The 27,932-nt window shown below is 43.1% G+C and overlaps 1 protein-coding gene across 9 annotated transcripts in view; it reads left to right on the top strand.

Moving 5' to 3' along the window:
- The first annotated feature begins 1,015 nt into the window (after positions 1-1,015).
- The window catches only part of FGD5 (FYVE, RhoGEF and PH domain containing 5), a 180,803-nt gene continuing 153,886 nt past the window's right edge, over positions 1,016-27,932 (top strand). For 7 of the 9 annotated variants that reach the window (XM_058168630.1, XM_058168631.1, XM_058168632.1 and 4 more), the window contains exons 1-2: positions 2,469-2,907; positions 22,201-25,138. In XM_058168630.1, the coding sequence (XP_058024613.1) occupies positions 2,895-2,907; positions 22,201-25,138 (2,951 nt within the window). In that variant the 5' untranslated portion in view covers positions 2,469-2,894. Of the gene's footprint in view, positions 1,167-2,468; positions 2,908-22,200; positions 25,139-27,932 lie in introns of those variants that run through there. The other 2 variants (XM_058168634.1, XM_058168635.1) reach the window with 2 other exon arrangements.

Here is a 27,932-nt window from a genome sequence, read left to right as displayed (position 1 = left end):
AAAGCATATTAGATAGGTTATCTGAAGGATATGAAATCAAGCAATCAATTTGCATTGGAAAAATGTCTTAATTTCCTCTGGTCCAGAATGGACCAATTAACAGCCACTTCTGTAAAGTGTAGGCATTTGCTCTTGAGGACTAATAAATTTTGCTACGTTATTATTTCCATATTAACGGACAGTTAATCTAAGTGAGCAATTACCTGGTAAAGAATTACTCTCAGGATCTCTGTAATCAGATCTAACAATGGGTTGTGTTTTTCTCATTACTTCTCTGCTTCACCTACGAATCAAATCAGAATAGAGCTGGAAGGGACCTTGGAGGTCTTGTAGTCCAGCCCTCTGCTCAAGCAGGAGATCCTATACCATTTCAGAGAAGTGACTGTCCAGTCTCTTCTTAAAAACCTCCAGTGATGAAGCACCCATAACATCTGAAGGCAAGCTGTTCCATTGGTCAATTGTCCTCACTGTTAGGAAGTTTCTCAATGTTTAGATTGGTTCTTGAGTGTGAATAAGGGTGATCTTGGGTAAACAAGAAGAGAAGAATTCCATTAATCAGTGGAACAACTTGCCTCTAGAAGTTGTGAATGCTTCCAACATTGGAAGTTTTTAAGAAGAGATTGGACAACCATTTGTCTGAAATGCGATCAGGCTTCCTGCCTGAGCAGGGGGTTGGACTAGAAGACCTCCAAGGTCCCTTCCAACTCTGCCATTCTGTCAGATTCTGGTGAGGACATCTGTGCAGTGCCATGGGTGCCTTCTCACAAGCAACTCCCTCAGCAACTCAACTGCAGTGGGATTCCTTTGCCCAGGTATGCATATAACAGTCCATTCCTCATGTATATAACGTCCATTCGTCCATTCGTCTGGTTGTAAAATGGGCCACAGACAGTGATTGCAAGCACAGCAGCCAGCCAGGTATTATCAATGGGGTTGCCGGTTCAGGAAATTGTGTCATCTTTCCTGAGCTGGGAAAGAGCAGAGCTGAGCAAAGGTGGGGGGAGGGGAGGAAGGACCAGTTAATCCCAACGCTGAATTCAAACATTTCTTGCCTCTTCTCAGCCTGAGGCTTGATGGGGTAGTAGAAGGTTTTTCCCCGCCGGGAGGAAACGCTTCACTTCACACCACATTTTCACCCAGGAGCTGAGCTTGCAGTTTCTTTCCAGGTAAAGTCCCTCTCCGCTGACAGGGCCCGATCCACCTTCTTCGCCCGCCTAGAAGCCAGGGTAACAGGGGCCGCCTTCCCTCACCCCACCCTCCCTCTGTGTGGCGATGGGGAGAGCGGGCTTCTCGCCTCCCACTTCTCCGCTCGCCTCTCTGGAAGTTTTCCCCGCACCAGCCCTCAGCCCTTTCCAGCTCCCAGGCCCTCGCGCGAAGCTCTGCGTCGGATGCAGGCTGGGGGCTCCGGGTTGTAGGTCTGTAAGCGCCGACCTGGCAGTAAATCTCTCTTAAATCCACTTATGGCGCAGGGTTGGAGTTGGCTGCTAAGAGGTGTTTAAGGGGAGCCGGCCCGCCCTATAAGTGCCTTCGAAGAGCGGGAAGAAGCCTTCGAAGTGAGCGCGCCAACCAACGCGCAAAAAGAAGGCGGTGGGATCTGGGTCCTTCCTAAACACCCGAGACGAAGGGGTTTTCCCCACCCCCACCCCTTCGGGGATCGCCCTCCGAATCAATGAAAGTTCCAGATCCGAGGGGCCCCGGCGGGGCTTCCCGCACTGAGTTTGTGAAGCCCCGCCAAGTAGATCAAGGGCAAGCGCGCTCCGCTGGCTGCCTTTGCTGTAGCTTTCCGTTCAGCCGGGGTTGCGCTCATGCACGGAAAGAAAGGAACGCCCGAGTGTGCCCAGATGGATCGATGCCCCAGAAATAGCGGCGCTTAATAGAGAAAAGGGAGTGGGGAGGAAAACGTTTTCGGATGTAGCTCGATTTGGGTTTCCATTTCTTGCCGAACTTCAACAGTGTCGCCTTCATCTTGCAAAGTGGCCGATCGGTAGCCCCGAGAATAGTAGTCTTGTTGCTGTGAGTCCAACTGTACAATCTCAGCGGGATGCGCGCACGAGATTATACTTGCTTTCAGTTTCTTGCATTTCTTGCGTTCAGTTATACTTGCGTTCAATTTCTGTGGTCACGTTAGCAAGGGATAGGGACCCGGGGAAGGGGAAGAGGGAGAAGGGAAGGTATATTATTCAGTTTCTTCATTTTCACCCTTGACTTGCTAAACCTCCCCCCCAAAAAAGAAAAGAAAAGAAAAAAGCGGCAGCCGCGGTCTCTTTAAATCTCTGGCTTCTTTTTTGGCATTCGTGCTCACTTCCCCCCACCCCCACCCCCACCCCTCCTTTCGCGGCTGCTTTTCAGTCCCTGCGTGAGCAAAAGGGCTTCCTCTGCAGCGAAGGAAGGAAAATGCTTGTCGGCCGGAGGAGGAGGAGGAGAGGAGGAGGAGGAGGAGGAGGAGGAGGAGGAGGAGGAGAGCAGCAGCTTCCCTGGGCAGCGCTCGGCGATCAGCGACTGGCAGGGACCTTCCAGTTGCAACAAGCTGATAGCGGCGATGGGGCAGGGCGACGGCAGCTGGCCGCGACACTGAGCGCCCGACGTTGGTGCCGCCCGCGTTAAGCCAGTCGCCAAGCTCTTTGCTCCTCTTTTCAGGCCGAAAAGGTGCCGGACACTTTTGGGGGGCGAGGGATCGCTGCGGCGCGCGCTCCCTCTCCAGGCGCAACTTGCCGAGCGGATTCTTCCCCGCCCCTTTCCGATCCATCCATGCCCCGACCTGAACTTTAGCTGCCCCTGGGGCTCCGCGGAGGGAGCCACCCAAAGCTCGGAAGCCGCGAATATGATTTGAAAGCTCGGGTGCGAAAAGGGGGAAGAGCGCGACTTGCCGAGGTTGGGGTGGGAGACTTCGGAAGATGAGCCACGCAGGTAAGGAGGCTCCGCAGCCGGACCAGGAAAGGCCAGGACTATAAGAAAGGCGCGGGCGCGCTGGGGATGAGAGGATGGGTGGATGAGTGGGAGGCAAGATCTTTGGGATCGCGCAAATCGAGGGTTCTCTTAGCCAAGGAGTCCGAGGGAGACCGAGCTTCGTGCAATCGCTCCTGGACTTAAGGGAGCGGGCGGTCGTTAACCAGAGCCGGAATGCCAAACATTTCTCCCGGGGCAAGAACCTCCGTTAGGCCGACCCCGAAGGAACCCCCCCCCCACACACACACACACACTCCCCGGGAGGGGGAAGTGCGAGCTTTCCAGAGGTCAGTCGCTCCAAAGATTTATATGCCGCTGCTCCTTTATCAAGCATCTCAAAGCCGAGTGAAAACGAGCCACGAAAAGAAATGATCAGAGCCTCAGAGTAAAGTGGAAATTGGGATTATCTATAGACCGGCGAAGAGCAGTGCGCGGTGGATTTAGGGATCCATTCCTAGTTCCATACGGATATCGGAGAAAGGAGGCTTTCTACCCCACCCGCCCATCCGCCACCTCCACCCCCACTTTTCCTTTGTGCTTTGCCTTGCATTCGGCTCCGGTTTCCAATCTTTTCGGCTTTATGCTTGTGCTTCTTTCTTAGAATAAAGGCAAGGGAGGGGACGGAGGGTGGAATAAAGAAGGACTGGAGTGAATCGGCTCTTGGGCGCTTTCCCCAGCAGCCCAAGAGTCTCCCTGAACTCCTTGCGAGCGCTCGGGGAGTGGGGTTCCGCTCCTATCCTAGTTTAGAGGATAGGTAGCCCCTGCTGGATGACAGCCCTACAGTGCCGACCGGTCCTCTGGTCGGGGGGAGCTCATTTATAACGGTCTTTGGAGCCAACTTTTTCTTCAAGTCTCTTTCTCTTTCCTAACCGCCTTCCCCTCCCTCCCTCCCTCCCTCCTTCCTCCTTCCTCCCGCCGTCTTCCCCTCGTTGGGTCTCTTCCTGGCTGGTACCGTCGTCCCCCGGCTCGGCGCCAACCTTTTGCCGGGCTGCTCCGCTGTTTGTTATGCCCATCAACCCCACTCGTCGCCGTTCCTTTGGCGGTTTGCATATTGGGTTTGCATTGGGGATCCGCGCTTCGGAGGAAGCCGGGCCGTCCGGGGGAAAGGCGGGCGGCGGGTTGATCCTGAGATAAACTGCCCCCCCCCCCACCTTTAGCTGTCTTCAGTTAAGGCCGCCTCTGCCACAGAAGCATTAGGATGGGAGACATGAGGGCGGATCTTTCTCGACTGGTGTACCCCCCCTTTTTTTATGACTCTGTCGGTTAAGAATGGTGGGAGTGCTAGTTCAACGAATCCAGAGGGCACCGCTTTATAGAGAGAATTTTTTTCCCCTCCTAACAGCACCGTCAAATGGATACACACACAGGACCCAATTATTCTGCTGCTTCTCTTTAGTGGTGACTGGTGCCGCTAAAACCACACAAAAGGCATTTTTTTCCAGCAGGGGGCAATACAATTGTTGTGACTGCCAAACTCTTCCTTTCTCTTCAGTTACATCCCTAGGAAATAGATAGATGGGCTTTGCTTTCAAATCCCCATACCTGGGGGAATGCTTGCAGCTCCATCTGCCTTTTTTTTTTTTTTGTAGAACTGCCATACAAGGAGGAGGCCAAGGGGGGGGGGGAGAAAAAGAGAGGGAGGGAGCAAATGAGATTTCTAGATGGTCTTGTAAGAAGAGTGCCTTAGAAGTTTATGATAGAATTTCAATGGTTCTGGTGAAAAATTACAGGGATCGGATTCTGAGGAATGAGATTTTATCTCCCAAGACAGGGAAAATGAATCAGGCCTTTCCTTAAAGGCAGGATCTTCCCTAGGATTGCAGGCTAAGATCACAGGCTCATGACTTGCCCAGCTGTTAAGTCTTTATCAGAGAACAAGATGTGCTGATTGGATGCCTAAAAGAGCTTCAGCAGCTTCTATGTGTGAATTGAGAGGAGGTGCCATCAAGTAGTTAAACATCCTGGCCTAAACTTGATCCCTCTAGGGTTTTTTTTTTTGTAGAACTGCCATACAAGGAGGAGGCCAAGGGGGAGAAAAAGAGAGGGAGGGAGCAAATGAGATTTCTAGATGGTCTTGTAAGAAGAGTGCCTTAGAAGTTTATGATAGAATTTCAATGGTTCTGGTGAAAAATTACAGGGATCGGATTCTGAGGAATGAGATTTTATCTCCCAAGACAGGGAAAATGAATCAGGCCTTTCCTTAAAGGCAGGATCTTCCCTAGGATTGCAGGCTAAGATCACAGGCTCATGACTTGCCCAGCTGTTAAGTCTTTATCAGAGAACAAGATGTGCTGATTGGATGCCTAAAAGAGCTTCAGCAGCTTCTATGTGTGAATTGAGAGGAGGTGCCATCAAGTAGTTAAACATCCTGGCCTAAACTTGATCCCTCTAGGGTTTTTTGTTTTTTTTTACTGGAGAGATAAATGAAAAATAAAGACTTTGGAGAGAGATAGTTCTTCTTTAATCGTCCTATCTTACAAAACCTTAGAAAGGGAGACATGCAGGCATTATGCCCTTCCTTTGGTGACATTTCCATTCTTTCTTATCACTTCACATTTTTTCCTCAAGAGAAAGGGAGGGATGGAGAGTGGGAGGGGGGAGAGAGGGAGATAGGGAAAGAGAGAGGGAGGGAGGGAGGGGAAGGAGAGAGAGGGAAAGAGAGGGGGGAAGGAGAGATAGGGAGATAGGGAAGGAGAGAGAGAGGGAGGGAGGGAAAGGAGAGAGAGAGAAAGAGGGAGGGAGAGAGAGAGAGAGAGCTAGGGAGATAGGGAAGGAGAGAGAGAGGGAGGGAGGGAGGGAGAGAGAGTGTGTGTTAAGAAGAGAAACCAGAATACTAGCACAAGGTCTTTTGGTGGTTAGTGCTGGGAGTCACGGTTTAGAAGCCCTAAAGGAAAAAATTGCATCTAAAATGCTTCAGAACATAGCAATTTGATTTTATGTAGAAATCAAATTGCAATCATTGCAGGAAGAGAGCTGTGTTAGTCTTTGGGAGCCAACGATCAGGAATCTGACAGGACCAGAAGGAATTTGGTAACATTTCAATATTTTTTTAATTTCAATATTTTTTTTAATTTCAATATTTTGTTTGTTTCTTTGTTCAACAAACAAACTGTGCCTTCAACACAGTGTTGACTCCTGGCACCGGCCTTACATGTCCCAACAATTTTTTTGGTGAGATTTTAGAAATAGATTTGCCCTTGCCTCTTTTCTAGGGCTAAGAGAGAATGAATGGCCCAAGGTCACCAGGCTGGCTTTGCACCTAAGGCAGGACTAGAACTCACAGTCTCCCAGTTTCTAGCCCAGTTCCTTAATCATGATACCAAACTAGTTCTCACTTTGGCTCAACATACCCAAAATAATTAGAATGAGTAAAGTAGCAAAATGAAATACCATTGCGTAAATGTTAAAAAACATGACACGGAAAGCGATTCTGATTTATCTTTAGTTGTGATAGAGAAGTAAACCCTATCCAGACAGGTGGAGTTTTTCTTGGTAGTGGATTAGGGCCACTAATGGTTTTTGGGCCAATTATTATCTCTCAGTCCAACCTCACCGGCTTGTTGTAGAAAAAGTGAAGGCCAGGGCACTCTATATGATGCCTTGAGTACTGGAGGAAAAATGAAGACAAATAACAAGGGACAAATAACTACAGGTAGTCCTTGAGCTACGACCATAATTGAGCCCAACATTTACATTGCTAAGTGAATCATTTGTTAAGTGAGTTTGCCCCACTTTATGATTTTTCTTGCCACGGTTGTTAAGTGAATCATTGCATTTGTTAAGTTAATAACATGGTTGTTCAGTGAATCCAGATTCCCCATTGACTTTGGTTGTCTGAAGGTCGCAAAAGCTGATCATAAGACCCCAGGACACTGCAACCATCATAAATATGAACCACTTGCCAAGCATCTGAATTTTGATCATGTGACCGTGGGGATGCTGCAACGGTTGTAAGTGTGAAAAACAGTCATAAGTCACTTTTTCCAGTGCCGGTGACTTTGAACGGTCACTAAATGAACCATTGTAAATCGAGGACTTCCTGTAATCTGACACAAACTTTATTGCCTTTGAAGGAGGCCTTGGACTTCTCTCTCTCATACCTCACCTTCGTCCCATCCCCACAACTATTTGGATAATTTTGCTAGCTTCCTCGTAGATTTGATTCAATCCTCAAACCAACCTCCCTACAACATAATCTCATCTGGACACCCTGGGAATCCTGTAAATTTGGAAGCCAGGAGGTTGGGATAAAGGCTGGTTTATGCCAATGAATCAGTGCTTCATTTTGACACATTCTAACATATGTAAGGAACGTGGTGGCTCAGTCGCTCAGTTGCTGAGCTTGTCGATTGAAAGGTCAGCAGTTCAGCGGTTCGAATCTCTAGTGCCGCATAACGGGGTGAGCTCCCATTACTCGTCCCAGCTTCTACCAATTTAGCAGTTCGAAAGCATGTAAAAAATGCAAGTAGACAAATAGGGACCAACTTTGGTGGGAAGGTATCAGCGTTCTGTGCACCTTTGGTGTCTAGTCATGCCGGCCAAGGACGATGGAGACGTCTTTGGTCAGCGCTGGCTCTTTGGTTTTGAAACAGAGATGAGCACTGGCCCCTAGAGTCGGGAACGACTAGCACATATGTGCGAGGGGAACCTTTACCTTTACCTTTAACATATGCACCCATTGCCTTACTCCCATTGCATGTTGGAGTAGGCAACATGTTGCATGAAAAGGGAAAGGGATAATATGGGGGGGGGGAAATAATAGGACTAAAATAAAAAAAAGAAAATACAGCTAGATCTCATTTACACTAGTGTCATTCACTGTGCAGCTCCATTCCTTTCTGTCCTTGGTAATCGTTCCTCTTTCCACCATGTCCAGACTCCACTCGCTACCTTTTCTTGAGTTAGACTTTCAAGAATGTACGTTGGAAATGCTTCACTCCTTGATAATCGTTTGAATAATCGCAGTGGCGAAATGTCTGTACTGAAAATATTTAGATAACCTTTAGATAGGTGACCAAGGCTGAATTTGAAGACTTTGATTATTCTAAGAATAGGCTATTCTAATATGTTGATAATGGGAGGATCCCTACAGTGGAACATCAGCCCAATGAAAAAATGATTAATGTTGAGTGGATTTCAAATTTCTTTCCTTTTCTTTTAAAACTTGCAAGTTTAGCATTCCGTATATGAGTAGAACTGAGGCTGTGCAAAAATATATATCCTTCAATCCTGCTCTCATCTGCTCCTCCTCAATCTCAGAGTACCTTAGAATTTAATCTGGGATAGTCTGGGGACTCATTTTATATCTACAAGACAATCAAAGTTTTTGTTCTTTGTTACCCTTTTTAAAAACAAAAAACAAAAAACGAGGCTTTTCCAGGCTTTCCCTGCTTTGTGATCTAAAAAAAAGCCAAGGAAAGAAATTTCCTTGAGACATCTTTCCTTGGAAATTAAATACAGCTAGTCCTCATTTAGTGACCACAATTAGGACTGGCAATTTGGTTGTTAAATGAAGTGGTCGCTAAGTGAAAACACGATCATGCTTATGAACTGACTTGAGCTTTCTTTGCTTTACAGACCTGCGAAGTTTATAAATGAATAAACGGTTTGCAAAGTGGCTGGTTGCAAAATTGTTTTTACATCACTGTTGTGACTGCAAATGGATGCTAAATGAATCAGTTGCCAAACAGGGACTACCTGTAATTTCTTTTCTATTAGTTTTATCGGAAATAAAATGGGGAAAAATGGATTAGACTATGTTGACTCAGTGTTACTAATAATACTTGTAAATTCAGGAAGTGGGCATTGTAATTTGTGAGGAAAAATTTGGCCAAAATGGACACACAGCAAATAGTAATAGCAACAGCACTTAGACTTATATACCGCTTCACAGTGCCTTACAGCCAGTGGTGGAATTCAGGTTTTTTTTTACTACCGGCTCTGTGGGCATGGCTTGGTGGGCATGGCAGGGGAAGGATACTGCAAAATCTCCATTCCCACCCTACTCCAGGGAAAGGCTACTGTAAAATCTCCATTCCCTCCCCACTCCTGGGGGAAGGATATTGCAAAATCTCCATTCCCACCCCACTCTGGGGCCAGTGGTATTTGCCAGTTCTCCAAACTACTCAAAATTTCCGCTATCGGTTCTCCAGAACCTGCTGAATAGCACCCCTGCTGACAGCCCTCTCTAAGCCCTCAGCATATAGCCCCCAACAATCTAGGTCCTCATTTTACCGACCTTGGAAATATGGAAGGCTGAGTCAACCTTGAGCCTTCAGGATCAAACTCCTGGCAGTTAGCAATGAGTTAGCCTGCAATACTGCATTCTAACCACTGTGCAACCACGACTCTTGGTTGTGAGTGGAAATAGTTATGAATAGGCCTTTTCAGAAGCAGCATCTCAGGTATGGAAGAACCTCTGCAGGAAAGCCTGTTTGTTATCTTTTCAGCACCAGAGGGAAGACCTTCCTATTTCCTTGGGCATTTCAGTCTCCTTATCTTGCTTTTATAGTTCAGTGTCAAGAGTGTTGCTTTGCATGCAGAAGGTCTGAGGTTCAGCCCCCAGCAATTCCAAGCAAGCCTATAAAAGTAAACACCAGATTACATATAAAGGGCTGTTTGAAACTCTGAGGAGCCACTTGCCAACAGTGCTGGGCTAGTTAGACCGTGTGTGTGTGTGTGTGTGTGTGTGTGTGTGTGTGTGTGTGTGTGTGTGTGTGTGTGTGTGTGTCACTCTATTCAAGGATGCTCCCTGAGATGCATTTTAAGTAGTTTTAGCTCCATGACATTTTTAGATGCATATATTAGCCTCTGTTGTTTATAATTGCTGTTTTAATTGATTCTTGTAATTGGTTTTTTTTTTTGTTGTACTACTTTTGATTTACACGGGTTTTATTCTTGCTTTATTAGTACAATGGATTGAGAGCTATTGGATTGAGAGCTATTACCTAGAGGGTGACAGATAAATCTAGAAATAAATAGTATGCAATTAAATGATTACTCTCTCAAGCAACTTGGCAGATCTGTAGTCTCCTCTACTGAAGGTTGAATGCCTTCTCTCCAAGAATATTGCCTCTGACCAAAAGTGTCATATATTGAGGATGGGAATTGAATGTATCAATTCAATTCAACACCAATTCAATTGAGTATCAAGCGCTGACTGTTCAGGAGGAGGAGGCTTACACTAATGTTACATTTTAGAGTATCCAGAAAATGTAGAATAGGGTACAAAGGAGGTTTCTTCCTCCTCTTAGGGAAGAGACAGCAGACTAATAAAGGAGAATATTTGTCGCTCAGGGTTGAAATGAGAGGTCCTTGGTGCTCTCTGAGCTTGCTTGTTTTCTTGCAGACGTTTCATTACCCTAACTAGGTAACATCATCAGCGCTAGTAAGGAGTGCTGTTTGCTGTCAGTTTATATTTTGGTGTCTCGCCTGTCTGTATGAGTTGGGGCGGTCTTAGAAATTCTTTGGTTGGGCTGTTTACTGAGCCGTGGTGGCGCAGTGGTCAGAATGCAGTACTGCAGGTTACTTCTGCTGACTGCTGGTTGCCTGTAATTTGGCAGATCAAATCTCACCAGGCTCAAGGTTGACTCAGCCTTTCATCCTTCTGAAGTGAGTAAAATGAGGACCCAAGTTGCTTGGGGGCAATATGCTGACTCTGTAAACTGCTTAGAGAGGGCTGTAATGCACTGTGAAGTGATATTTACGGGACCGCCTGCTGCTACCGAATACCTCTCACCGACCCGTGCGCTCTCACAGAGAGAGACTCCTCAGGGTGCCGTCGGCGCGACAGTGTCGTCTGGCGGCGCCAGGAAGGGCCTTCTCTGTGGGGCTCCGCCTCTGGAACGAACTCCCCCCAGGACTCCGTCAACTTCCGGACCTCCGAACCTTTCGCCGCGAGCTTAAAACTCACTTATTCATCTGCGCTGGACTGGGTTAGTTTTTTAAGTCTATGGGTTTTTAAATGGGTTTTTATCTTAAATTTTTAATTGTGGCCAATTTAATAAGTTTTTTAATTGTATTTTAATCGTATTTATAGTGTATTGTGTATTTTTTACCTGGCTGTGAACCGCCCTGAGTCCTTCGGGAGAAGGGCGGTATACAAATTTAAATAATAAATAAATAAATAAATATACTATATAAGTCTAAGTGCTATTGCTATTGCCATTCTGTCAGTTTATATTCTGAATATAAACTGTCAGCAAGCAGCACTCCTTACTAACACTGATGATGTTACTTAGTTAGGGTAATGAAACATCTGCCAAAAAAAAAAAAGAAAGAAAAACAAGCAAGCTCAGAGAGCACCAAGGACCCCTCAGACAGCAGACTGACAGGAAATTTATTTTGGTCATTGACTAATATAAAAATACAATCAATAAAATGAACAATACAAAATTATTGCCTAACAACAAGTTGTCTACCTGTCTGTCCTCTTTGGGAAGAAAGCTTCACAGATGAGCACCCACCAGGCATCAGTTGGGTGTGGGTAATGTGTTTCTCCAAAAAGAAGGCCGGGTCTTATTTTCTTTTGACCCCCCCAAAAAAACAGCTAGGCCTTCTTTTTGGAGGGTTCTAATTACTGACTCACCTCACAGCGCTGGCACCGACAGCCCTGCCCAGCAGGAGCCCACTGCTGGCCCACTTCTTTTGCGGCCACGCATCGCCTCGGCCTCTGTTTCGCCTTCAGATGCCTCAGGCGGCTGCAGAAGAAAGCAAGGCAGGCCCCACCCCCGGAACCCCAGGCTGGGCAGGGTCTTAATTAGGGCTAATTTTGTGGGTGGGGCTTAATTTGATTGCATGCACTCAAAAATGTGATAGAGCTTCTTTTGAGAGAAACACGGTATCTTTAACTAAAAACAACTAAAATGCACATGCACTAACACCAATAAATCCCAAAGTAAGTCTAAATCAGGTTTCAAAACTGATGCTACTAGAAAAATAAATAAATAAATAAATCTTACCGTTGATCAAGTTAGCTTTACCCAACTATCATATACAAAGAAGGCCAGGGCTAGTCAGTATTTTCTGTTTCTTTTGATTACACATTCTTCTTTCTTCATGGACTTAAAAGCCGTCTTCCATATATATATAACCAGCCTGTCCCTCCACCCAAGAAATCCCATAAATATTATTGAAATTTTTTGGGCTTCTCCTGAAGATTTCTTTGATGTTTCTCATAAGAAAAAAGCTTTTTTTAAAAAAAACAAAAAAACTTTTAATCAAAATCTAATGACATAACACTACCCCTTTCCCCTACCCCCCCAAAAATTGAACAAGTCGCACTGAAACTTTTTTAGTTCTCCAAAATCTGCTTTAAGTGGAGTGTTTGTGAACTGAGGCTCAGTGGCTGAAACACTGAACTTGTTGATCAGAAAGGTCGGCAGTCCGGCAGTTCGAATCCCTAGTACAGGTCTCCTGCGTGAGCAGGGGGTTGGACTAGATGACCTCCAACGTCCCTTCCAACTCTGTTACTGTTACATAATTAGAGGGGACACAGGTTTGACCCAGAGACAAGCACTGGCGCTGTCTTTTTTTCCAATAATGTTAAATACAAGGAGAAACTTAATGTGCCAGAGCATTACCAAAGTTTGTTTGTTTATTGAATTTTTATAGCTGCCTACTCGCTCACAGCAACTCTAGGTGGCTTACAGGCAATAAAAACACAATGTAGAAAGACTAAAAGTAATAAAAAGTAATAAAATAATTATAAAACAGTAACCCCCCCCCCACTCTCCCTGGGTGCCAACACACACTCAAATCAACCGTTTAATGGGCTCCATCCCACTCTAGGTTCTTCAGGCCTGCTGGCAACACCACCTCTTCAGGGCCTTGCGAGTGGGGGGCCAATTTAATTTCCAGAGGGATAATGGTCCAGAAGGTGGGAGCCACTACAGAGAAGGCCCTTCTTCTAGGTTCCGCCAAATATATCTCCTAAGGGGCAGGACCCACAACATTTCTTGCCTCCCTGCTCTAGTGGGTTATGGGTTGGGTGGATATGATTGACAAGAACCTTTTTCACCCTTAAACAGTGACAAAGGAAGTGAAGTAGGTGAAGGTAAATTCTGAGATGTTTCTAAATCAAACAACATTGGGTAGTTGTTATGTATTGGATATAGTTGTCAGTTGAAGTTCTCAGTCTGGTCCTCTATTGAAGTGGGAAAATACTCTCTCCTGATTGGTTGTGGGCTGATCAGTTTCCCTATAAAAGGAGCTGTGTCAGCCAGGGAGCAACAGTTGCCTCACAGGCACTATTGAACAAAGTTAGATATCACTCTGGCCTCTCCTCCATTCTTCACCCAGTACATAACAGTAGTCATTAGTTTATACCTCCCCCAGTAAGGGGGCGGGGAACATGAAACATTTGGGGGGGGAAATAAGAGAATTACAAATTACACCGAAACCTGCTGTAAAATCACAGATAAGCTAGAATCATATCTATCAGGAAATATTGTAAGCATCATAAGTACAATGGCATCATGTACAATGTGACATGATATTTCTAGAAAATGTAGGTTTATTGCTCTCATCAGCAATCAAGATCTGGGCTGTTATTAGGCAGAATGAGGCAGTCGCTTTAGGCCACAGATGTCAAACTCGCCATGTCATGTTGCCATCATGTGGTGTTTCATGACGTTTTTTCCATTCACGGAGCTGGGGTGGGCGTGGCCTGTGCATGATGCGTCTGGCTCACAGGCTGCCAGTTTGACACCCCTGCTTTGGGCTATAGATTTGGGGGAATTTGCAAAATCAACCTGTGTGTCAAAGTGGCTTCCTTACATATCCTAAATTGACTAGCTATCCTAAATACTGAGGTAATCTTCATCTGCCAGTTAAGTGTTGGCCAGATGCCATTTAACCTTTGGCACATGTTAGAAAATATCTTGGGTTGGTCCTGGCAACCATGATTTTTCGCTTATAACAATCTGATACACACAGACACAGACACACACACACAATCTGCAAATGAGTAAAACCTGAGGGATGTGAAATCAATGACATTTTGGATTTATTTACTGTTGCATCCTGAGATAACGTGGATGACAACTCAGATGGTTTACAACCTTAGCAGAGATTCTCTGGCTGGAATTATGTCCTTGTAAATCACTCAACCCTTGATTTTAATGATCCCTGTTACATATATAAAGTCAGGCCATCAAGCATATGCTCCAGATTTATCTGAATGCTGAAAAATGTGGATATGGCTTATCTGTACAATCCTATTAAACATTGGTTTATTGAGTGGTTAAGAAAGCCCCAAAGGGTAGAATTGTAGATTTCAATTCAGTGCAGTAATCTGGAAATGAGTTAAAATAAATGAAGGTTAATTGGTTGATTATTATTAGAATTTGCATTGATTGTTTCAGTTTTACTGAAACTGTAATTACTAGCAACGTGAAACAAATTTTGCTGGATAAATCAGTGAAAACCTCCTGTTAAAAGGGATCAGCTATGCTGATTCTAGGTTTTTGAGAACAGAGGGGAGCAGCTTTAGAGAAGCTGTGTTCTCCAAGTAGATTTATGTCTGTGCCACTACGAGCAATATCAGTCCAATAGAGGAGGTTGCTATAATCCCTCTTCTATTGCTCTTATAGTAAAAGAAGAAAGAGGAGGAAGACCAAAAGGCTCCCGATCTTCCAAGTGTGTGAACTTTGGCTGGAATCAACCCCAATGCTAGTTTTTGTATGAATTGGAACCTATACATACATTACTTTATTTAGAACTGGATATTCTAATTCAAAAGATTGTGTCATGGTTTCAAGTAATGACCCAATCAATTCAGGAGTCTGTGTCTGTGGCTTTTCTCAAAGATCCATTTTTATTGGGTACAGCATATTGGCACGTTCAAATGTGAAACCAACTCTTAAATATTTCCTGCATTTTGTTATAATAAAGAAGAATAGATATCACCCACTCCCCTAGTGTCACTGGTCACGTTAGCCAACCAGGTGGATGGCAGGCTGCACAGCTAATCCCTCCAGCCATTTGGAGCTCTTGTTGAGACAACCTTGATACCCACAGGCCTTATTGCTGTAATGTCTGGCTCCTGGGAGGAAATTATCCTGCTCCCTGTAGTTTCCCCTCCTCCCATATGTATGGGAACTAAGAAACGAAGTAAAAGGAACAATGGCTTCAGCTAAAATCGTTTTGAGAATTGACAGGCTGTTTTCATTTCTCACAACATGCAAGCTAATATTCTTAAAGCAGTTGCTATCGTTATCATTTCTATCCAGTGGTGGGGATTCAAGTAATTTAACAACCGGTTCTCTTCCCTAATGATTTCTTCCAACAACCAGTTTGCCAAACTGCTCAGAAAGTTAACAACCGGTTCTCCCGAAGTGGTGCAAACTGGCTGAATCCCACCACTGCTCCTATCCAATAGAAATCATAGGTTTGGCAAGAAGCTGATAATACTTCACAGCTAGAGAAGGCCGATACTGTATAAACAGTTTGAAAGAGTAAAGTTTTTATCCAATTAAATTTCAAAATTGAAATTTATATGCTCATCTTTTGACATTGACAGCTCATTTCAAGCAGATCTGTGATCTTAAGATATAGAATTCCATCAGCTGAATCTCAAGCATGGACAGAATATGTTTGTGGACATCATCTTTGTCTGAGAAATAACTTTCTATGCATACTGGGTTTTCCTTGTAGGACGCAAAGACAAGGGCATGGGAAGATGTGCTATCGGTTTTGCTTTCAATTGAGGACCCCTTGATTCAATTTAAATTGTCTGCCAAGCAAAGGCTATTGATTTGTAGAGACAGTGATTGCCAATGTGAGTGAGCTGTTCCACTCTTTTCTGTCTGCTGCCTTTCTACTTTCTGTCTCCCATAAAAAGTTAACACATTCCCAGAAATATTGGGAATTTTTATTGTAGATGACTCTTCCATCATAGTTTGGCAAAATGCAAATCCACCCTATGGATTTGTGCAAATAAAATGCTACTGTTTGGAGGGAGAAGCAGAAATGTGTTTTTAAAAAGATAATGGCAATTCAATCCTCACAAATGCCAGAGAGCAAGGGATATCTCAGAAGAGATAATATATTGATTAGAATGTGACACTGTTTCATGAATGCAGGCTTTGGACCAAGAAAGACAGTTTAATTTGCATTAAGATATTATAAGTTGCATGATTGATTTATGGTCAGCAAGACAATAGAAGTTATTATCTTGAAGATCATGAGGATTCAAACTGCTACTGCAATACAATAATACTTGAAAACAGAGTGATATTATCTGAACTACAACTGGTGAATGCTCAGCTGGTTAGATATAAAATAACTAAGATCTTGTCTAATTGAATGGGTTTGTATGTTTGTAATTCTACCTGTCTATCATATCTGTCTATCACATCATATCATACAGTATATCATATCGATCCTTCCATCCCATATTATATCCACCCACCGATCAGCCTATCCATATATCCATCCATCCATCCATCCATCCATCCATTACTTTTTCCAAACGTCTCAGTTTCACTGAAGTGATTAGTGGTATAAAGATTATCCAATTCATTTAGAATATTTCCTTCAGACAAAGAATGACTGCAAAAAAAAAAATCTGCCTCATGAGAGAAGAATTAAAAGTAAGAAGTTGAGCTGTGCTGCATAAAGAGTAGTCAACATCTTCCAGGTTTACAGATTATACAGATAAACAGAGTGGGAAGGGACCTTGTAGGTCATCTAGTCCAACCCCCTGCCCAAGCAGGAGACCCTACACCATTTCTGACAAATGGCAGTCCAATCTTTTCTTGAAAGCTTCCAGTGATGAAGCTCCCACAACTTCCGAAGGCAACCTCTGTTCCGTTGGATGATTCAGAGACAACAATGATTATTTATCAAACATATTTACATATTGCTTCTCAGAGGCTAAAAGTAGTTTATGATCAAATAGGACACAGTTTTGCTCTAAGAGCTGAAAACATGGTGTTCTTTGTGGGCATCCTAGCATGGTGCAGTCTAATTTCCCACTCTGTTACCAAACTATGAAAAACTTCCAATGTGTCACAGGGACACCGGAAGAAAAGTAACTAACAAATATTTACTACTACACAGGAAATTAAAAGCCAACTGTTTCTTAACCACTTTCATCATAAAAGAAAACTGCTCTCCTATCTTAGAGATCCTTTGAAAATTTAAAGTAAATGGGATTCTTGAAAGGGACGCAGCCCTGCGGGAACCAAGTCTCATCGAGAGGAAAGTGGACAAGCAGAGGAAGAAGCAAAGCCTGACAAGGAAGCTTCAAACAATAAGGGGAGGAGATCTATGAAAAAGTGATGCTGGATAGTTTTCCTTAGACTTAGAGTGTTGTTATCGCCTCCTAGCTTCCCCCTCCTCCCCTTGGCAGTTCAGTGGCTCAGTTCCTGAAATAAACAAACATTTTATATAAAATTTTTAATATCTTAAAAATACCTCTTGCACAGGTCACTTTCAATTGTGACATAGAAATGGGCCAATTGTGCGAATGTTTCTGTCAGGTATGACTGAAATTCTTTCTAGGAAAATGTCCATTTTTTAATGCATGTATAGAGAAACCCTTTGGGGATGCAGGGGCTCAGTGGCTAAGACGCTGAGTTTGTCGATTGAAAGGTCGGCAGTTCAGAGGTTCGAATCCCTAGTGCCGTGTAACAGGGTGAGCTCCTGTTACTTGTCTCAGCTTCTTCCAGCCTAGCAATTCCAAAGCATGTAAAAAATGCAAGTAGAAAAATAGGGACCACCTTTGGTGGGAAGGTAACAGTGTTCCGTGCGCCTTTGGTATTTAGTCATGCCGGCCACATGACCATGAAGACATCTTTGGACAGTGCTGGCTTCTCGGCTTTGAAACGGAGATGAGCACCCTCCCCTAGAGTTGGGAATGACTAGCACATATGTGCAAGAGGAACCTTTACCTTTACCTATAGAGAAACCCTACTCCCAATTGAGGAAACAAGTAAAGGAACAAAACACAGCAATGAACATCTCACAGCAAAAAGGGAGGGTGGCAGCATGAACTGCCTAGCATGAAACTTTGGGGGTACATGACTATTGGGGATTCTCAGATATTTTGTTTTGCACCATGTGGCTCACACACCTGAAAATGGCAGGCAGCATAGCACATTTCTTACCAGTGTCATGAAGAAGAGATACTCCAGACTGCCAGTCTTGGGTGAAATATATATTGTTCTCTCTATTTATGAGCTGGTTCTTTGTGGATGTAGCAGGAGGACTACTGAATTCCCCATAGCCAAGTTTAATGATTTATTTAAAAACTAAGCTAAATTGTTTCGTGTCTTCTATTCTTTTTATACTTTTTGGATTTTTTAAATACTAAAACACAATAAATAGATAATTAAAAGAGCAGTAACAAGATTGTATATGGAGATCAAAGTTATTCAACCTTACTAGAAAAACCCTCCAGAGTTGCTGGGACTGCAGTCCTCAGAATTTCCAGCTAGCATGGGAATGGAGGATGGAATTTTGTTGTTTGATACAGCTGAACACACCATCAAGCTGAGGAATGATTGGTTTAAAACATAAAATTCCATTGTTCCATTATAACAAAAGAATATAAAGGCATTTAATGAATGTCTTTTGATAAGAGAATTAATGAAATATGATCAAAAAAATCATGATCAAACAATCAAAAGCTGGGATAGACTGGATTTTTTTTTTAAAAAAAAAACGTGGCATTAGAATAATGCAAGGGAATCTTACATTGATTTCTATTTTGAGATAATAAACAAGAGTTGAAGACAGTGGTAATTCTGTTGTATATCTCATACTGGCAGACAGCAACAAGGCTCATTGTGATATCCTGAGCTGGGGTGTGGTGAAGAAAGCTACTATTTCTTTTTCTGTAACTAAAACAGAACCCAAAGCTGCCAAGGCCATCAATCATAAAGCCTTTGTGAGCATTTAGAGTGGTGTTAAAACAAAATAAAGCTGCTTGCCAAAAAGACATGCCCTTTATACTGTTGTTGTTAAGAACAAGAAAAACAACTGAAAAAATTATATGGTGAATTTATGCTGATACCAGTTATAGTCCTCTATCTTAATTACAAGCAGGACCCTTTCTAATCAGCATAAAGAATTCAATTTAATCAGAGTCGAGTACTTTGAAGTCCTATCCATTTTGTGGAAGATGACGTGATTCAAACTCACTGTCAGAGTAAGAGGTGATACGGGTTCGAACTGGACTTCTGTTTAATTGGCAATGAGCAGCAGTCCAGTAGAATATTTTTGGACATGTTTGCTACCAATCAACTGATGACCTGATTACTATCTTCAAATGTCTGAAGACTCTAAGTTGAGGGAGTAAATATGTTCCTGTTGTTCCAGAGGTCTGGACCAGAGGTGGGTTTCAGCAGGTTCTGGCCAATTCTGGAGAACCAGTAGCGGAAATTTTGAGTAGTTCGAAGAACCGGTAAATACCACCTCTGACTGGCCCATCTATTCTCTGCCTCCCAAGTCCCAGCTGATTGGGAGGAAATGGGGATTTTGCAGTAACCTTCCCCTGGAGAGGGAAGCCATGTCATGCACACCAAGCCATGCCATGCACACCAGGCCACACCCACAGAACCAGTAGCAAAAAAAATTGAAACCCACCACTGGTCTGGACCCCCAAGGATGAAAATTTCAGGAAAGCACAGACTGGCTAACATTAGGAGATAATTTCTAAATGTTAGCATTATTCAACAGTGCCTGCTACAAGAAATAAAGGTCTCTTCTTTAGTGGAGATATTTTCAGCAGTCACTGGATGGCTATCTCACAAGGATGTTGTAAATGCATCTATTATTATAGATTTTAGTTTGAACAGAGGTTTAGATGAAGTGACCTCCAAACTCCTTTTCAGTTATGGAAGACGTCATTTGTTAGTAGAAAATAAAATGCTAATAAGTTAAGAGCCGAGGTGGCGGAGTGGTTAGAGTGCAGTACTGCAGGCTACTTCAGCTGATTGCTAGCTGCATTTCAATTCTCACTGGCTCAAGATTGACTCACAACCTTCCATCCTTCTAAGGTGGGTAAAATGAGGACCCAGATATGCTGACTCTGTAAACCACTTAGAGAGGGCTGTAAAAGCACTGTGAAGCAGTATACAAGTCTAAGCGCTATTGCTATTAGAGAAATCTCTTATGACTGCCTTCCTTGTGCTCTGTACACTCTAATTTTTATTTATGAATTTATTTTTGTGCTTTCAATTCAGTTTTGAAGATTTGTTGCTGCCTAAAGCTGAGAGAAAGTGATTGGCCCAAGGTCACCCAGCAGGCTTTGTGCCTTAGATAGGACTAGAATTCGCAATCTCTCAGTTTCTAGCTTGGGGTCTTAACCTCTAGACCAGGGGTATCAAACTGGATTTATTTGAGGGCCAGATCAGCATTGTAGTTCTCCTCTGTGGACCGGTTGGGGCGGGGAGGGGGGGCAGGCGCCTCCTGCAGTACCTTTCTGGGCAAAATGGGACATGCGGAGTCCATGCACGACACACACACCCGTGCCCTGTTTTGGCTTGCAAAATGCTTCAGGAGGCCATCCAGGCCAAAAATGGGGCCTGGGGACCTTGAGTTTGACACCCGTGCTCTAGATCAAACTGGCTTTTGCACTCTAATAACTGTGATAAGAGTTAAGAATTGTGGCCTAATGTACAATTTTTTGGGTCTGAAAGTTTGCCTAGATGGGGGAGGAATGAACTGTTTTTTTCAGCACCTCATGGATAATGAACCACAGAATTATATTTATTTAGTATGGATTATAGATAAAGAACATTTTGGATCCTTATTTAGTGCAGTATCTAGGTTTTCATAGGAAACCAATGTACCATAACCTAAGGGCAATGGTCTTTTTGACTCTTAAACTAGGTTCTCATCACATGATCATCACATTATAGTCAACCATTAACCTGTTTATAATTCCCTATTTGGCACCTATCACCACAGTCATGCTAATGAAGTTGAGGACTACCAGTTTGGGGAATACATTGATGCTTACTATCTTCACTCTTTCCACGCATCCCATATCCACCCATCCTATAAATCCTTATGCCAGGAGAAAAGTGGCTAGACTTCTCTACATCAGTAGCGCTTTCCCTACAGTCATGCGAGGTCTCCTTGCTCCTGGCTCCCTCGAGTCTTGGCTATGAATTTTTTTTGGAGTTCCTGTCTAGGAAAGAGTAGTTTGACCCAAATTGTCTTGGCATAATTTTGGCTAACAGCGCCCTCTTTTCATCTAGCATTGACTGGTTTAGCAGATTTGTGCAGCATGACGGACCCTTAACTGAATCAGTGAAAAGCCTATGAAGCCCACTTTATTCTACAGAGGAATCTAGAGTCAAACTCAAGTGCTATATCTAATTTCTGCCCCCCCCTTGCTTAAAAAAATTATATCATTGAGGCCAAACCTCAAGATATTCTCTATGTGAGAGTAATGGGGTTGGGAGTGTGTAACCTCTAGAAAAAAGATAATTGAAGGGGAATTCTTGAAGTACTTGAAGAGAAAGCATAAGGAAGAAAGCAAGAACTTTTCTCTATTGGGAACATAGTTTTAAGTTACAAGAAATAGATCCAGGTTGCATATAAGCATCTTCACAGTGTAGTTTATCAGATGAACTTATTACTAAGGGAAGTTATGTGGACTTTTTTTTTTATTTCCTGGATGTGGACAAGCAGGATGCACAGCCATCCAACAGGAATGGTTTCACTTGGATTTTTGCACTGAGCAAGAGGTTATATTCAAAGTCCTGCTCCCTTTCTGGTCTTCTCTGAAGCTAAAAAGTAGGGCTGCCAAGCTCTTGCTGCTAATGTTGGAAGGAAAGCAGACTTTGAGAAGGAGCTTGCAGGCTAAATGGAGCAGTTCCTGTTTCCCACCAACCCAGCAAATACACTAAAGCTATCATTTCAGTGGTAAAATTCTTTTTTTTTTTACTACCAGTTCTATGGACATGGCTTGGTGGGTGTGGTGTGGCTTGGTGGGCATGGCAGGGGAAGGATACTGAAAAATCTCCATTCCCTCCCCACTCCTGGGGGAAGGATACTGAAAAATCTCCAGTCCCACCCCACTCTGGGACCAGCCGGAGGTGGTATTTGCCAGTTCTCCAACTACTCAAAATTTCCACTACCAGTTCTCCAGAACCTGTCAGAATCTGCTGGATTTCACCCCTGTAACATTTCTTCTACTTTGTATATCTTTAAAGGAGTGTATTAACAACTAAATGTTTCTTAGTAATGTAGAAGCTTGTTAATATAACATTTCCTGATGTTTTTTTTTTCCTGTTCCAGATCTTACAAAACCACCACTGGCTCCCAAACCAAAGATCTTCAGTCATCTGGCTTCCATAGCTGCTTCCAAATTTCCTCCATCACTATCAAGGGCTGGCACACTTCATAATTCAAACTCTATGTCTAGGGGTCCAAAACCACCCATTGCTCCTAAGCCAAAAATCTCTGCTGACAACGATCCCACAATTTTACAGAGATCCAGCGTTTATGCTAATAATACCTTTAACAAATATCCCAATGGAAAACTGGAAGGAGAACTGTATGAAGAAAACCAGTGCAACAACACGGACTGTCCAGAATCTGAAGATGGCAATGAATACATTGTAATTCCTGATGTTGAACTGACCGATAAAACATACAGTGACTTTGAGCAGGAGCCAGCCGAGAATGAGATTTTGCACACTCTTGAGCCAGTAGGTGAGGAAGATGGTAATTGTACGGATAGCAATGACGTATGCGATGGCCTGATAAATGTAATGAAGAACAAGGATACTGAATCGGTGGGAGACAACTCTGTGGAATCAACTGAAATCCCAGCACTTGACTGCCCTGAATCTGAAAGTGAAAAAGAAGATGCTGCAAGAGATGAATTTGAAAAAGTGGACACTGAAGATCCTCCCAGTGAGACACAAATGAACTGTGCAGATGAAACTCAAAGCAAACTGGATTTGGTAAATGAGAACAATGAGTATAATATGGATGGCAAAATATTGAATGGGGAATCTTTGAAAGAAACCATATACGATGATATCATTTTAAGACATTTAGAGGAGCCAATATCAGCAGGGGAAGGTCTGCCTCTAATTTGCAAAGGTTTAGATGCAATACAGTTTTTAGAAGAGGAACAATTAAATACTGATCTAGAATTGGGCCCAGCAAATCACAATGATAATGATTCAGCCTGGACTAGAGAAAGAGAGTTTATAGAAGATGTTGATGTAAATACTGATGCTCACATTGCTAACGATTCTGAAGTGGACACGGGGTTAGAACCAAGTGGGTCTGAGCTTGGTATTGAAGAGACTTTTAATGGGGCTACAAATGAAATGGATGAAAAGGAAGATGAAATAGACCTAAATGCTGAGGGAGAAGATCTTGACAATGTTTGCCAAACTTCTGAAATGAAGAATGTGGTAGAAATAACAGAGACTGAATGTGAATCAGGGGAAGATTCTGGAGAACAAAATGAAATGATAGACGCAGAGACGATGGATGATAGCTGCCAGATCATTCCCTTTGGAAATGAGGGCAGTGAGGATGCTCAGGATTCTCCAGATGAAGATCTGAGTGAAGATTTGTCAGGAAAAGAGATGGAAATGCCTGATAATAATCCATCCCTCAGTTCTGAAGATACTAATGGGCACAAGTCTGACTCGCAGCTTAGAAAAGAATCTACGCCAGATGTCTTACTTGGAGATCACAGCGCAAGTGAATGTACTTTAGAAGATACACATTTGAATCAACAAATACTTAAGGTGGATCATAGCAATAAAGAGGAAACTGCCCCAAATCTAACCAGAGAAACATCATCTGAAAATTCTGAGCTTTCTATTGGAGAATTGGCTAAACTGGAAACAAACTCAATCAATGAATATGCGATTGAGGAAGCCACAGTGGTCTCCGAAGTGTCAGTTGTGCCTGATACCAATAGAGAAGTAGCCAGTGATTCCCTAGATGACCCTTATGTCCTTGGAGACACTTTGCCTACAGCAAATGAAATTCTTTATGCTGGAAGAGAAACACAGGAGGCTGATATCCAAAACAGCTCAAGCGATTTCAGGGAGGGAGAGAACGCAGAAAATGAAAGCCACTTGCTTTCCATCGATCGGAAAAACATTGTTACTAGAACAAGGTCCCACTCTGGGAAAGTACCTGGTTATGTGCCAGAAACCGTTCCAGAAGAAACAGGGACAGACACTGAATTGCAGACCTTGAGCACAAACACCATTATTACTGAAAATGTAAGACACAGTTTCTGTTGGGCAGAAGGAAAACCTATAGAACTGGCTAGAACGCTGCCTGCAAAGCCGAGGCGCTTCATTTTGTACCCTCGATCTTATTCAGTGGAAGGCAGAGACATCCCTGTCTCTCTGTATCGAGAAGCCGATAGCTCTATATTAGATTATAACAGATTAAACAGGACAAATGAGCTGTCATTGCCATACGTAATTGGTTCCTCAGGTAGCTTTTCCCAGAGGAATCACCTCACATCCAGTGGGGTTTCCACTCCTTCCTCTGTCGTTGATATTCCACCTCCCTTTGAACTAGCCTGTATCACCAAGAAACCCATCACAAAGAGCTCCCCGTCACTTTTAATAGACAGCGAATCTCCCGATAAGTATTGCAAGAAAAAGAAGTCCTCGTTTAAAAAATTTCTCACTTTGAAATTCAAGAAGAAGGCAGAAAACAAAGTCCACGTAGACGTTCATGTTTCTTCTTCAAGATCCTCCTCGGAGTCTAGTTATCACGGACCTTCCAGGGTAATGGAACTGGACAGAAGGAGTTTGAGTAGTTCCCCTCAGCTTTTATCACGGACTGCCAAACTGAGGGCTTCTGAGTCTCCGACTGTTCTTTTCTATAAGGATGGCAAGAGAAAAGGAACACCCAAGATGTTTAGCAGAAGTGTGTCAAGGGTAGAGTCATTTGAAGATCGTTCGAGGCCACCATTTATGCCTCTGCCTTTAACGAAGCCCCGGTCCATTTCATTTCCCAATGCTGATACTTCTGACTATGAGAATATCCCAGCCATGAATTCTGATTATGAAAACATACAAATACCTCCACGAAGGCCCACTAGGGCAGGAACCTTTACTGAATTTTTTGAAGATCCTAGCAGGGCCTTATCTGCTGCAAATGAGAATGACGGCTATGTGGATATGAGCAGCTTTGCAGCCTTTGAAAACAATAAACAGCAAACCACCAACCAGGAAACAGAAAGGTATTGTAGCACATATTTATATAAGGCCTGTTGACCTTGACCACAGAAGGCTAGACTTCCTGTGTATTGGGAGCTAAAGGCTTATTCTCAAACTTACTTGGCTTATCTAACTTTTTTCAGGAAATGCTTTCTATAAAGTATTTAGAATAGGGCATGATTTCTTTTAAAAAAATGGTATTTTATATATGTAGTTTAATTGTTCCCCACTTCGAATACTTATCAGAAAATTCCTAGATTTTCATATCTGGGACCCAATAGTAAATCAAGTTAAATTTATGAATATTCTGTAAAATTTGGACGGAAGCTTGCTCATTTTCATTTTGAATAATGCTTCTACACTGTGGATGTAGCTTTGAACTCTTATGTGTATAATCCAATACAGGTAGTCCTGTACTTATAACTATTCATTTAGAGACTGTTTGAAGATACAATGACATTGAAAAAAAGCGATTTATAACCATTTTTCACATCTACAACCATTGCAGCATCCGCATGGTCGTGAGATCAAAATTTGAATGTTTAGCATCTGGTTCATATTTATGATTGTTCCAGTATTCCAGATCACATAATCATGTTTTGTGACCTTCTGACAAGCAAAGTCAATGGGGAACCCAGATTCATTTAGCAACCGTGTTATTAACTTGTCAACAGCACTGATTCACTTAACAACTGTGGCAACGAAAGTCATAAACTGTGCCCAGGCTTAACAATTTAAGCTTACTTAACAACTATCTCGCTTAGCAATGGAAAGGTTGGGCTCAATTATGGTCGTAAGCCAAGGATTACCTGTAGAATAAGGGCAGAATTTTCCTCTAAACTGTTATACCGCATTCTAGCCTTCCTGTTTCTTTGCTATTGTGCTTATCGGTTCCTCTAAGAGTTATAGTCACTTTTGGTTTCCGGAAGTGTAAGATTGAGTCTATAGTTTAGACTTCCTCTTGGTACAGCCATTATGGTACAGCCTGTTCAAAGTTCATGGTTTGTATAAAGGTTTTCATAATCGATGTCTGGGGAAAATGTCTGAATGAATTTCAAAATCTGTTAAAAACCCTGTGTTCTTAAACAGGGGTCTCCAACCTTAGCAACTTTAAGACTGGTGGACTTCAGCTCCCAGAATCCTTCAGCCAGCAAAGCTGGCTGAGGGATTCTGGGAGTTGAAGTCCATGAGTCTTAAAGTTGCCAAGGTTGGAGACCCCTGTTCTAGAATATGTGTTTTTCTAATCATTTGGAGGGAGAAATACTGAATCTAATTCAGAACTTTAGTAGTGTCAGTTCACTAGCTTTTACCTTGGAGCTGTGTCTTAATTTCATTTACAGAAAGACTACTCAGAATAAGACAGGTATCCTGCATGCTTATGGGGGGAGCAGGGTATTGAATCTGATGGCAATTGGCTCCTTTGTCCACTAAAGCACCTTAGCAGGGTGAAACTTCAGCTAGGAGCATTTCAAATAACAGTTCAATAATTGAATCTCATCTTGATGTTCCTCTGTATTATGTTTTGATAAACAGATTTTAAACCCTGTCATGCCATAATATTGTTTACAATCCTCTGCAGCCCAGAAGTGCTACATTTGCAGGCAATTCTTACATTAGACTATGCACTTAATTTCTTTATATTCAGAAGACTGTGGTCTGTGTATTGGGTGTTGTTGAATATACTTAATTAGATTCAATCAAATTTATAGGGCAAGAACCCAATAATGAAAGCATGCTAGATATAATCTTTCTTTACAATTACTGATATGGGGGTTAGTAACCAGTACATTACCCTCTGAGGCATAGTTACTTCTTTTCTCCCAAATTTCGCTATGTAGTATTAATAATTAAAATAATGATTTGGTAATGGAACATTAGAGATGTCAATAGCAAGACAATGCCGTTGTTCACTCAATGAAAAGCAACCAGTTATACAAAAAGTAAGGGCCATGGTGGCTCAGGCAGTAAGATAGCCTGTTATTAAAACACAGCTGCCTGCAATTACTGCAGGTTCTTGTCCCACCAGGCCCAAGGTTGACTCAGCCTTCCATCCTTTATAAGGTAGGTAAAATGAGGACCCAGATTGTTGGGGGGGCAATAAGTTGACTTTGTAAATATACAAATAGAATGAGACTATTGCCTTATACACTGTAAGCCGCCCTGAGTCTTTGGAGAAGGGCGGGATATAAATGTAAAATAAATAAAAAAAAAAAAGGAGCAGACCTTTGGGTCCAACAAAACCTGTAAAAGAGTTTGTCGTTTTTGTTGTAGACTAGCAGCAAAAAGGTTTTGATTTGGGGAATCTATTTCTAGCTTTTTATGTACTACTCTGGAACCATTTCAGTGTTACAAGGAGTAAGTCAGTGATGGCTAACCTTTTCTGGACCAAGTGCCCAAAGCACACCAGAACCCCTAAAATGCAATGTGCATGTGCCCCATCCCCATGCATGCATATGCATTCCCCGTACACCCCCTGTCCCCCACATATGTGCGCCCCCCATGCTTGCGTGCTGCCCCTTGCACATGCGCTCCACCCCCCTGTGCATCCGTGCGTGGCCCACATGCGCCCCGCCCCCTGTGCATGCATGCCATAGGTTTGCCATCTCGGGAGTAGGTATATAAAAGACCCCTCTCAGTGAATCAAATCATCATCCATTATTACTACATCATACAGCTACTGAGTACTAGGTGTATAGCATGGGTCCTCAAACTACGGCCCATGGGCTGAATGTGACCCACCAAAGCCATTAATCTGGCCTGTGCAGGACCACAAGGTTGCCCTGCCCACATCACCCCCCACCCACCCTTCAGCAGAGC

This window comes from Ahaetulla prasina, chromosome 2 (assembly GCF_028640845.1).
Source record: "Ahaetulla prasina isolate Xishuangbanna chromosome 2, ASM2864084v1, whole genome shotgun sequence".
Taxonomy (NCBI): Eukaryota; Metazoa; Chordata; class Lepidosauria; order Squamata; family Colubridae; genus Ahaetulla; species Ahaetulla prasina.
Note: the sequence above shows the minus strand (reverse complement) of the source record. Positions and strands in the feature narration are given on the sequence as shown.